This window comes from Mustela erminea, chromosome 7 (assembly GCF_009829155.1).
Source record: "Mustela erminea isolate mMusErm1 chromosome 7, mMusErm1.Pri, whole genome shotgun sequence".
NCBI classification, from domain to species: Eukaryota; Metazoa; Chordata; class Mammalia; order Carnivora; family Mustelidae; genus Mustela; species Mustela erminea.
Window position 1 is genome coordinate 44,835,236 of NC_045620.1, and position 13,249 is coordinate 44,848,484.

General features: G+C 43.2%; 1 protein-coding gene across 9 annotated transcripts in view; it reads right to left on the reverse strand.

The window, feature by feature from the left end:
- RALGAPA2 (Ral GTPase activating protein catalytic subunit alpha 2) overlaps positions 1-13,249 on the reverse strand; it is a 324,605-nt gene that overhangs the window by 120,746 nt on the left and 190,610 nt on the right. For all 9 annotated transcript variants that reach the window (XM_032351550.1, XM_032351548.1, XM_032351549.1 and 6 more), the window contains 5 exons: positions 12,222-12,330; positions 5,962-6,072; positions 4,199-4,267; positions 3,775-3,912; positions 1,225-1,408 (listed from right to left, as the gene is read on the reverse strand). In XM_032351550.1, coding sequence (XP_032207441.1) covers positions 1,225-1,408; positions 3,775-3,912; positions 4,199-4,267; positions 5,962-6,072; positions 12,222-12,330 — 611 coding nt within the window. The remainder of the gene's footprint in view (positions 1-1,224; positions 1,409-3,774; positions 3,913-4,198; positions 4,268-5,961; positions 6,073-12,221; positions 12,331-13,249) is intronic.

Consider the following 13,249-nt stretch of genomic DNA (forward strand, 5'->3'; position numbering starts at 1 on the left):
ATTCACATGCACTCGTAAGAAAAATACAGAGAGGGGCGCCTGGGTGGCTCAGTGGTTAAGCCGCTGCCTTCGGCTCGGGTCATGATCCCAAGGTCGTGGGATCGAGCCCTGCATCGTGCTCTCTGCTCAGCAGGGAGCCTGCTTCCTCCTCTCTCTCTCTCTGCCTGCCTCTCTGCCTACTTACGATCTCTGTCTGTCAAATAAATAAATAAAATCTTTAAAAAAAAAAAATACAGAGAGATCCCAAATAGCCTTCATTCCCCTGGTAATATCTTACACAGCATAACTATAGTACAGTATCACAATCAGGAAATTTTTTTTTTTTTTTTAAAGATTATATTTATTTATTTGACAGACAGAGATCACAAGCAGGCAGAGAGGCAGGCAGAGAGAGAGGAGGAAGCAGGCTCCCTGCTGAGCAGAGAGCCCGATGTGGGGCTCGATCCCAGGACTCTGAGATCATGACCTGAGCCGAAGGCAGCGGCTTAACCCACTGAGCCACCCAGGCGCCCCAACAATCAGGAAATTTTGATTGGTATTTTGATATGCCATATTTGATATGATTCATCAATATTCATAGTTTACGCATTTTGTGAGTATTTCACATGTACAGGTGATATACCTACCTTTGGACTCACATCTCAAAGCCCAGAGATAGGCTTTTGTCCTTTCAGGAAGAAGGTGGTTGAGGACATCATACAGCAGTTCCTAATCCTGACAATACCCACATATTCTAAAATAGTCCCCCTGCCATCAGCAGAGTGATCCTCATACTGTGGCATGCAAATCCCCACCTCTCTACAATGCTCTCCTAGTCTGCAACCCTCCATGATATCCTTTCAAAGTCTGCCCATCCTTTTAAGTCTGGCTTAGGTCCTTCCTCACAGCAACCTGCCACAGTGCTACTGGTTCGTGAATGAGTCCTGCATTAATCCTGTCTCTCTATACATGTAAAGTTCCTCTGGGGTAGAAAATGAGACTTTTTCTATGGGTCTCATAGGTCTGAAACATATAGGTCCTCAATACAAAATTCAACTAAGAGAGGAAAAGGGAGAGGGGGCGAAGAAACAGAAAAAAAGAAGCAAGGAAGGCAGAGCTTACTATCACAGAGGAGTCTAGAAAGCAGAAACAAGTTAATTTTTGAAAATAATGTAGCAAGCATGGGCAAAGGCTACAATCTTTCCTTTTCCCACCCATGAGAATTATTATTCTGAAGAATCTCACCCTCTTCAACTGTGAGCAGGTTTCCCAAATCTGCTGAAGAATGATACTGGACTGGCTCCGAATTCTTCACATTTGCCAGTGGCAGGAAAGGGTCGTAATCCGGGGAGGACAGGTCAGCCAGGGTCAGTGTGTAGTGACTCTGTTGGGTGTATGTGCTTGAGCCACAAACACAGCAGTGCAGAACCTGTGAGAAACAGAAGGGAATGTGTGTCATGGATGTGATTAACCCCCTGTCCCTGACAACCTGCCAAACCACAACAGCACTTAGGAGGCAGGTAATACTTGATAGGGTTGGTAATACTTGAAGACATAGAATCCTTTCCATTCTAAAACATCTTCTTGCTATTTGCAAGCTTATTCTGCTCCTTTTACAACAATGCCAATAAATATATTCTCAAGACAAAAGGAAAGTGAAAGTTAAAAAGTGCTTATTTTGCCATTCTAGGTGGGAGCACACAGCTAAGTCCTGCTGTGGCCTACCAGAATGTTCATAGAACTTCTTTTTAGGGTCCAAAGCTCTACTACCCAAATATGCATCATCAGTAGGACAGATACATAAATCATGGCATACTCTCATTGTGTATTACCAAACAGCAGTGAGCGAAAAATCTACAACTATTCACAACAGTATAAATGAATCCCTCAGAAATAATGCTGAGTGAAGGACGTCAGACACAGAAGCACATACTGCATAATTCCCGCCACACAAAGTACAAAAAAATCTACACTGTTAGACAGGCTAGCAGTTACGCCAGGTGTGTGTATGGAGATAGTGACTAGTAGGGAGGCATGATGGGGACTTCTGGGATACCAAGACTATTTAGTTTCTGCAGTTGGGATCTGGTTTCACAGGTGTAACCACTTTGTGAAAATCCATCAAGCAGAGCTTATGACTAATACAGTTTTCTGGATGCATATCATACTTCACTAAAAGAGTCCTTTAAAAATAAAATAACATTACTCAGTAAATTTGTGAATTGTGTTAACGAGGAGGTGAGGTGACTTTTTTATTGGTAAAACAATTTTAAGAGAAATCTTTAAACAAACAAACAAAAATACTAGAAAAGAGATAAATTTAAATGACTGTGGCTACTTTATTTGGTTGAGCCAGGCCTCGTTTATAAGCCACAAAGATGACAGAAGTATCTAATGAATCCTAACAGAGTTATTAAAAGTTTTGACCAACTTTTAAGTTGTTTTTAAGAAATAACTTAAAAATACACAATACTTTTTAGTAGAATTTCAACCATGTTAAGTGTCTTCTTCCCTTGTGTTTAATACATTTTTTAAAAAGGCAACAGAGTAATAAGTTAATGACTTGGAATATATATTTTTTAAGGTTATTAGTAAGTAGGGGGTGCCTGGGTGGCTCAGTCAGTTAAGCATCTGCCTTCAGCTCAAGTCATGATCAAGCTCAAGTCCTGGGATCAAGCCCCACGTCAGGGTTTCTACTCAGGGGAGCCTGCTTCTCCCTCTGCCTCTGCTGATCCCCCTGCTTGTGCTCTCTCGCTCACTTTCTCACAAATAAATAAAATCTTTAAAAAAAGTAAAGGTTTTAAGTTATAAATATAAATTATATTTGGCATATATATAGACATATGTAAATATAAATTACAAGTATAAATTATTTATAACCTTTATAAAAGTAAAGATTATAAATTAGTAAAGGTTTGTTACTAAAACAATACACAGAGTTGTCTCTACCTAGTAGTAATTATTCGATGATACACAAATGCTAAACTCATAAATAAGGCTTTCACAGGAGGGAATGTAAAGCCAATACAGAAGGATAATATAAAGGGTCCAGAGCAAACACCAAACCTAGGCATCAGTAGGGGGTGAAATTCAAATATTTTAAGTACTATAAAAATGACGAGGCTAAATACTTTGAAGTGATATATTTCCTTAATTTATTTCTTAAGACTCGGGGTGTCTTGGTGGCTTAGTTGTTTAAGTGTCAGCTCAGGTCATGATCTCAGGGTCCTGGGATAGAGCCCTGAGTGGAGTTAACTGCTCAGTGGGGGAGCCTGCTTCTTCCTCTCCTTCCTGCTTGTGCCCTCTCTCACTATCTCTGTCTTTTTCTCAAATAAATAAAAAACCTTAAAAAAATTTATTTCTTAAGATCTTTTAAAGCAAAGAGAGTACTGAGTCCTTTATACTTCTTCTTCCTTTGATAAGCAGATTTTGTCAAACTACAGCTGTAAATATTCCTACAGCATTAACAGTTCTTTTTAAAATTAAGTACAGATAGACCATGTTATATGAAAATTGACAGGGGGTGGGGAGCGGTGGTTTCTGGTCAAACCTCAGTTGTTTAAAGATGGAAGTCATGTGAAAATGCAAGCTTCTTTCACTGAGTAACCATTGCTTCTCTACAAGAATATCTGCTCTGTTTTCACTACTTAAATTATTCTTTTCTTTTAAAATGTTTCAGCCCCCAAATATGCTTTTCAAAAGGGTACAAATAAGTAAATGTATAGAACATATTTTGGTAATTCTCTGATGCTTAAGTCTATACTCTATGTCCCTGAGGCCCAAATAGAGACTCACCCTATAGATATAATCCAGCAAAGGGGCTCTCGACGAGTGCTGCTCTTCCAGGGCCGCTGTGGACACTGGGTGGAGGAGGGTGCTCACTGGCAATGCCATGCACCAGTCCAAGAGGCAGAGTAGCAAGGACACAATAAACTGGAAGAGGAAACAGGCCCAGTAACATATACTGCAATCCTTCAAACTTTGCTACATGTAATAGCAAACAACAGAACAGTCCCTACACAATAATAATTATTCAGTGGGCACACAAATGCACAATTAATGAATGAATAAATAAAGTTTTCACAGGGGAGACCATTAGGACCAATATAGAAGAAAACTACAAAGGAAATCCCTACATAGAACATTATTTATAATTTTGTTTTACGTTAAAAAAAAAAAATCCAACCTCTGGAAAAAACTTAGATGATGTGCCACCTACCTTTTTATCTGTTTCCACTGAGGAGTACTCTGCACTTGGTAAAAGAAAAGCAATTGTGGCCACAAGGATCTGCATAAAAGACAAATCCCCAATGAAAGAGACCATAGCAATAGTTTGGGAAACTATATGATAAGATTCCCAAAATGGCCTTGCACTAAACCCAGCTTGGTGCCAACTTGCTAGAGGAAGGTGATTAAAAAGCAGAGAACAGTTTAAAGCTCCCTATGGTCCTGAAAATCAAGAGAAAGTGACAGACCCACACCTAGTCTCCACTCCACCCTACTGGTGCTGAAATTGGGGGCCCCAGAGGAAGGGACATTTCTCTCTGTGGTCACACAAGTCCTATCATCAGTCTCCACACTTTACACAATGAAAGTAAAAAACATTTTCAAAAATAACTATGAAAATACTACCATTTGATTTTCTTATAAACCATTCATGTCTCTATCTCTTGTCCTAGTGTAAAAGTACCCCTTGTATTCTCAAAGGTATTTATCTTTTGATGATAAACTGTAAGTGATCTTTGAACAACCCGGGTATTGTACCCCCTCCCCACTGCGCACAGTAAAAATCCATGTATAAATTTTGACTTCCCCCCAATTTAACTACTATTAGCTGACTACAGGCCAGAAGTGTCATCAATGTGTTGATGGATCATCCATGTGTTGATGGATGATCAACACATATTTTGTATGTTATATATATTCTACGCTGTAGACTTAAAATAAAGTAAGCTAGTGAAAAGAAAATAAAATCATAAGGAAGAGAAAATGTATTTACAGTCCTCTATTGTATTTATATAAAAAAAATCCACATACGAATTGACTTATGTAGCTCAAACCCATGTTGTTCAAGGGTCAACTGTACATAGTTGCCCTAGAACACAACTTTACAGCTTGCAGCATCTGATATTCCTATGTCCAGAGCTCCGTTCCACTCTAGGTCACCTAACGTCTCCCTGAGAGAACAAAGTGATCTCACTGGTGAAATCTACCTAGGGCGGAGAGAAAATAAGTCAATATCACTTCTTCTCTACCTGTAATACCACAGAGAGATAAGTCAAATTTCCTTGAAGAGTTACCACTGCATGTGTAAAGAACAGGGCATGTTTCAGAAAGGGCAGCTTTCAAAACTGGCAGGAATGGATGTGCCTCATATGCAGGCACTTACAGAGGTGAGGGTACCTCTTCTTTACAGGCAAGCACCCTCAGATATAACCGGCCTCCAGGATATCATCACTGGGACAATTCTTTCTGCTCCTTCTGTCCTTTTCTCCCAGCACCTACCCTCCTACCCCCGCCCGCGGGTATTAGAGTAGTAATCTCATTACAGCTGGGTAATCACGCTATGGCAGAAAGCGTGGTCCGGGGCCTCAGTCTGGAAGAGACTCCTGTTTCACACAACAGTCCCCCTGCCCCCCGCCCCTGCATGGAGGGCATCATAACCAGCTGCCTACTCCTTGTTGGCACCATCCAAATTACTCTCGATGAATGAAGCCCAATCTACAAAAGGTCTCTTTGTTGTGGTCGTGTCTGCTTTTCAAACTCCCCAAGTGTGAGACTCTGCCGTGAACACTGGTGGCTTCTTTACGTAGTGCCTGAAATCACAGCTGAGAAGAGCCAGTGCGATTTAATCTTAAAACGAATGACTTGTATGGCAATGTAATAGTTCTCTAACAATTATCTGAGTATCTGTAATTCATTAAATACCGAATAGAGTGAGAGGGAAATGCTTATGTTTTAGCATTACAGGAAAAGACTTACTTCTGCAATTTTCCGAGGCAGAGAGGTTTCAAACATCTGAAGCTTTTCCCAGTAGGAAACCAGCAACTGAAGAACATCACAGGCCACCTGAGCGACGATTTTGTTAGAAAACTATAAAAGGAAACAGAACCCCAAACGAAAGGATTGAACTTAACACGTACATTTGTTCCAAGGAAGAAAAGAAGAGGCATTTCTTTCTAGTGATGTTTAGGGATACGTTTCCTTGTCTGGCATTCAATTTTTGAAAAATGTGTCCTGGTACCAGATAGCTTGTGTATGACCATCATCCTGTAACTCCGTCTCGTTCAGACTAGCTGTATTAACTTAATGTTCTGCAGAAACAAGTAGCTGTTGTTCAGTCATAGGAAAATTAAAACCGTAATTTCAGATGCCTCATGCAGATCGCATAAATTATAGTTTTGACAACTAGAGGAAATTAAAATGCAGTCGACTACTGAGCATTCCCTATGTGCTGGACCTTTTACAAGAATTTTCCTCATTTCTGCATTGATAAATCCTCACTAGCAGCTCTGCAAGGTAGACGTGATCTTCATTTTACACCTGGAGAAACGGACTGAGCAAGTGACTTTCTGTCTTCTAAAATTAAACTGAACACCCACATGTAATGTACTAAGAAATGTGAAACTTTGACGACTCCAAGAACATGATTCATAAGCTCTGGTGTATTCAATTACTTTGAGTATGTTTTTGGAGTCTGGAGTGTGTCCAAGGTCCTCTGGATGCGCCCATTTCTTGTGAGATGGCATGTCAATAGGGGAGGGATGGTGCCTACAAGGGCTGCTGGCTGGGGTGGATGAAACAGATGAAGGCATCCTGTGCTTCTCTCCCTGGCCAGAACCTGGGACTACTCTGCTAGCCATACCTCATTATCTACAGAAGAAAAGATTTGTCACTGATTTTGGGGAACCTCTGGATATGTGGCTTTGGGAAACCTCTGGATACGTAGCTTAGTTGTTTCCTTGCCAGGAGTTCCAAATCCCAAGAAGCACATCCTAATTGACCTCAGCACCACACAGATACAGAAAAGTCAACATTTAGTATCTCAGTGTAAATACACAGGACAAGGAAGAAGTTAGGGCAAAGGGGATTCATTTGAATTCAATAGGATAAACACTTCTTGACTGCCCTTTTCTGGTAGGCACCAGGGCAAGAGCGTCTGTGCTCAAGGGGCTCTTCAGAGCCTGGCCTCTAGGCCTCAGGGGACCTGATGCTCATAGGCTTCTTTCAATCCTTCAAATACTCTGGCTTGCTTCTGCCCCAGGGCCTTTGTACTTGCTCCCTGCTTTGCCTGGGACACTCATTCCCCAGGTCTGCATGTTGCTGGCACTGCCATATCTTTCAGATCATGGCCCTAAATGTCTCCTCTATGAGACCACCATGTCAATCCAAAGGAGTGGCAGCCCACCTGCTCCAGCTCTTCAGCTTCATCCTGTTTCCCACTTATAGTTCCCCTATGGCATTAAGGGCTATCAAGCTGATCTTTGGTATTTGTCTGCCTATTCTTTCATGTGTTTAATTTTTCCACATCTCATTCACCATTCATCATCTCATATCACTCATTCATCATTCCTAACGTCTCGCACAGCCCCCTGAGGAGTAGCACAAGGGGAGTCTGAGGTGAAGATGGAACCGAGGGAGCGAAGAACATGAGTAGGCGCTGGGTGTGTTTCTGTTGCATCACAGTGGTCAAGTCATGGGGTGGAAGCAGAAGGTTGGCATGGCTCTTACATCTAGAAGATGGAAGCACACAAGAGGACGATGAGGAAATGAGAGCTATGGTAGACCAGACAATAAGCCTCTGAGCAGAGAGGGGTAAGGTGTGAGAGAGGGGGCAGACCACAAAGAGGACGGGCTGTTGGGGGAGAGGGGGTCAGGAGAGCGGAGCCTAACTCGGAAGGAGGTAGAGAAAGAGTGTCTCTGTGTAGGCAGCAGGCAGCAGGGCCCTGCGACAAGCAAGGCTAGGCTGGAGGGCTGCAAGTGGAGTGGTATTAGTCCCACGCGAATGCTGTAGGCTGGGGCAGGGAATTAATCACTCACTCCGCACATACTCATGGAACAAGGACAATGTGACAGCACTGATGGTGACACACCGTAGCTAAACTTGTGGTACGCACGGCAGAACTCACAGGTTGTTGAATCACTTTATGTTCTATACCTGAAACTAACATGACATTATGTGTCAGCTATACTAAAAAAAAAAAAAGAAAAAGAGCAATAGACCCACTCCCTCCAAAAACCATACGGGGAAAAGAATTCTGGGAAATGCTGTCTAGGCTCAGCTAAACTGACAAGTACTAAGGCCACAGCTCCCTTGCTGCCCCAACAGCACACTCTGCTCCATGTACCAACATCTTGCTCTTCGAATGTATACCAGTTCATGTGCACCTCAGGGCCTTGGTACTTGATGCTCCTTCTGCCTGGAGTGCCCCTTCCCCAGACACTGCCTACCTCCTTCTCACTATTCATTTCTGCACTCACAGGCCACCTTCTCCCACTACAGAGGATCTTCTGCTTCTGGATGCTCTCTAAAGTGAACATGTGTAGTTGCTTGGCCAGTGTCAATTTCCCCCTCTCTCCTTAACTAATAGTAGATCTTTTTCCAGGTGCAAGTCCTCTCTCCCAGTTCCAGGAATATGCCCTAACTGACTGAAATTAATCAAAAGATTTTATTCCCAGCCTCAGTCACTGGCAAAAGGATGAGTGAGAAACCTTGGCTAATGCATCTCAGTACCACTTACTAGAATGCTGTGAGGGAAGTCCTGCTGAACATGAACAAGGACACGCAGGATCCTGACTTCTACTGGCAGACATCCTCCAACTGTGCGGGCATCCCACCCTAAAAGGAAGCCATCTCTGTGGACTACAGAGCAGAGGACTCAGACAATTAGGTCAGTGTTGATGCTGTTCACCTCCTGGATCAACCAGACTCAAACTCTTCCATACCCATGTATTTTCCGGCTATAAGAACTAATACATTCCCATGTTGTTTGAGCCAAAAAAGAAGAGCAAAGCACAGGGCACAAGATGAACAGGGCAGATATCGTCCCTACTCTGAAAGACTGACAATCTTGGGAATAGGCAGGGACCTCTTTGTGTATATTCCTGAATGCCATGCTTAGTACTCTAGTTTGTGGGTGACTTGGTGAGGGCTTGTGCTGACAGATTCCTCTGGTGGCAGTATGGACGACAGATCTGTGGGGGCCAGACTAGGGCTATGGGGTTGGAGAACACCCAGAGGCTCAGTTTTTGGCATAGCCAGCCTGAGTGAGGGATGGCCCTAGGGCAGCAGGGTAGAAGACGGTGCTAGGGTAAGGAGGAGGTGACAGTTAATGATGTCTCCTAAGATGGGGTAAAAGAAGGAACAACAGGTGAGGCTGAGGGTAGGGGCTCAGGCTGGGCTGGGGAGGCAAGGTTGGTAGCTCACCTGAGCCAGAGCCAAAGGTGACATGCTCCTTGGCCAACATCCAGGATGGGATACCTAAGTAACTACAGCTCAGGCTTAGAACACTCACCTGCCACCTGTGCTGCCCACAACAATACCCCACCAGACATAATTAGCTGGGTGGAAATCTGTAGGTGCCTATGTGGTGCACTGCTCTCATTTACTGCTGAGCTACAGGCTGGTTTTCATTGATACCCCCTGGGGAGCATTTCCCAGCCTTCTCTGACCATGCCTTCCCACATCAGATGGAACACCCAGGTCAATCTTGTCAAGTGTTCCTGAAGGGCAGGGTCAGAGCAGAGTGGTGTCCAGAGCAATGTGGAAACCATACGGCAGGAAGCCCTTGCAGGGCTCATGCTCCCCGTGCTGCTGGGGCTGGGCCTCCTCCTAGCAGGCCCTGGGGCTCCCTGAGGCCCCTCTTCTAGAGCTGCTCCTTGTGGCCATTCTCTCCCTGCTAGGCCCTCAGTTTCTCTGAGATTTATGTGCCACCTCCTTCAGTAAAAGTGCCAACTGGCACAGGAACATAGACGTCAGAGAGAGGCGGGCAGGAACACAGATGTCAGAGGGACGAGCAGACAGCTCATCCCAGGGTCCTGGAATTACATCTGTGAGTTTCCCTCTGCTATTCCTAACAGTTAAAGGGAGGCTGATTTGGCCGATCTTGGCCCTCTGATCTCTTCACAATTCAAACTGGAGTGAGTTTCTTGGCATTCTTTAGTTGCCTTCTCTCTTATTTCTAAAATGGGGAGAGCCAGAGCACCTACAGGGACGGGGCTTCCACCAGACAGTCCCTGCACGGTGCTGGGATGCCTCCGGCAGAGTCTGGGCTCCATGTATTCTTTCTCTGGTGCCTTATGTTCGTCCTCATCATTACACAAAAGTAAAGACATGTTTGAAAATGTGGAGACCTACAACGACAAAATGTAAGCCCTCATATCCTTCTACTTTTGTTATCAATTTCCATCTCCCTGCTGTACTATATAGAACCATATAGGGTAGAAGGATAGCTATATCACTGTATCTACATATCTCCATCATTCTCGGACACCACTGAGCTACTGACAGCTTCTCCAGGAAAGGGGGAGAGGTGGGGAGGCCACACCACATTCAACATTCAAAAAACAGATCTTAGAATTGAGGAATGAGGATATTTAAAAAATTAGACTCTGCATAGATATACAATTGCCAACTTTTTTTCACTTTAATAGTTACATATGAATATTTCACCGCAGCTTCTGCAACTGTGCCAAAGTCCAGACAAGGGGCCAGGGTGTCCTGGGTTTGACCCTGGCCAACTCTTTACTCCCTAAATCAGCTCATTTTCCACATCTATGAAGCAGAGGTGGCCATAACCCTTTACCTCATGGGGTGGTTCTAAGGATTAAAAGTAGTATCAAAGGTCATCGCCGAGCTCAGGACAGAGGGAGCACTCCTAATTGATCCTGGTTCAATCAATTTTCCATTCCTCACCACAGGGATCAGCAGCAAGTGTTTGTCCAGCTCTCATGACAGAACCGGTACACCCAGGTATGGAGGCAGAGAGAACAGCAGAGCTTTCTTTTGGCCAGAAAGAGGGTGAGGAGGGCTGACACAAAATCAGACTGCACAAGCAGGCAGGGGCTAGACCAGAGAGCTGGATGCCAAGCCATGGGCAGGGGATGCCCCGGCTGGTTATCTTGTGGGCTGAAGCACAAAAGGTGACACAGGGGCTGTCAATGGCCTGGTGATGACTATCCCAGTTGTCAGCTACAATGGGGATGACTATAACAGCAGCACACATCAGGCAGTAAAGAAGGCCAGGCCTGAGCCTGGACTCTGGTGTCAGACAAACAGTTCATGGTTTGAACTTTGGCTTGGCAAGGCTTTAGAGCCTGGAATGAGCTCCTTAGCTCTTCTGCACCTCAGTTTCTCCACTGTAAAATGGGACAACTGTCTCACAGCTGAGAACTTCCATAAAATCCTAGCACAGTGCCTGGTAGGAACCGGGCACTCACTGATTTGGGGGGGGGGGGTATAATGATAACAATGCTAATTATTACCATCCTTTTTAAGTAGGAGCCTGAAAAGAACCTTGAAGGATTTGAGCTCTGGTTTAGAAAGTGGCCTAACAGTATGTATAAAGGTTTTGTTTTTCACGGTAAGCAGATTTGCTCTTGGTGCCATCACTTATACCTGCATGGCTGTGAGCTCATGACCTGATTCCTCTGGGCCTTGCTTTCCTCTGGTGTGACATCAGGATTATACTATCCACCTTGCAAAGCAGCTATTGTGAAGGTTTTGGAGAATCTACCGTGAATCCAGCTCCATGTGACCACCTAGTGAATGGCAACTCTTCCTTTCATTAACAAAGCAAAGGAAGAAAGCCATCCTTAAAGTGCCAAGACCCAGTCAGACAGTGAGCACTCAGGACTGTTAACCAGGAGCTGTCAGGTCTCTCCCAGTCCTACTGTAGGACGGGACATGAGATCCCACCTTCCTGTCACTATTACCCACAAAGGACAGTTGTTTTGCTTGCTACAGGAAGCGGCCAGCTACCAGAGACAGCCTGTTCAGCTGCAGGGCTTGGTCAAGGAACACTCAGGGATGGATGGCAGGTTGCAGCCACCAGTGGGGAAGCAGCTGTTGGTGGTCTCTCTTGGGAGCCTCACAGGACATTCAACATGGCTCTCAGAAAAATAATTTTTGATTCAAAATCTCTCATGTACAGACAAATAACAATGGGGCTAATTCAAACTAGAACTGGATGACTATCTGGGATACAGTTTACTGTTGAATACACATCACGAATTGGTAATACCTTCAAAGTGACACCTATCACATTGACGGCCTCTTTCAGCTGCGGATGGTTTGTACACTGTGCCAGTTCTTCGCATATCCAGACTCCGAGGGAGCAAATGGCAATGCACCTTTTGAAAAAGAAGAAAAAGGAGGGAAACTCTCAAAAAATTTAATATATTTTCTTGGTATTTTCAAGTGACAAAGTATTTTAAATCTTCTTTTACAAAGTGGCCAAAATTATAGATACGTTAACAGAGTGTCTTCCTGAGGAAAAAGATAAGGTATCCTCAATAGTTCAGTTTTCAGGACAAACAGAAATACTGATATTGGTTAGTAATTACATATTTAATGAAATAAATGATCTATTTCCTGTTAGTAGTCACAAAGCACATATCAGTTATTTTTGCTGATAGTTTAAATTATGTTGTACTGCTTCAAGGCAGTTTTGAAGAAGATTCAAAACCATGAATCTTAGAAAATGGTTGGAAATCAAGCTTGTAATTGTTTTTCTTACAATAAAATATACAACACTTACTAAAACAGAAGACAAACCCCACATTCCATTGTAAAGAATATCGGAATACAACTTTCAGAATCAACTGCACTGTTACTGCTTTTAAACAATGTGTTAGGACAAAGCCTTCTTCAAGTTGCACATTACTTTAAAAATTACCTTCTTCAATTATAAATCAATTTTAAGTGGTAGTTATCTTTGAAACTGATATATCCTACTATCTTTTACAATGATCAAAAAGTCATATTCCTGTTAATTTTTTCTGAATGCCCATATATAAAATTAAAATACTTCTAAACCTGGTCACTTTCCCAAACAAAAGGGGATTCAAGCCACTACTCTGAACCAGACATTAGTTGTGGTATATATATGTTGTTCTTTGTAAGAAGAGGTCACATCGCCAGTGCCAATTAAACTGAATGTACTGTTCAGCTCTCCACAGTGAAAGTTCTTTGTATTCAGTATAATTCAGCTATTAAAATAAATATATTTTGAGGTTTTAAAACCACCATGTTTCACTGGATTCTCACCTC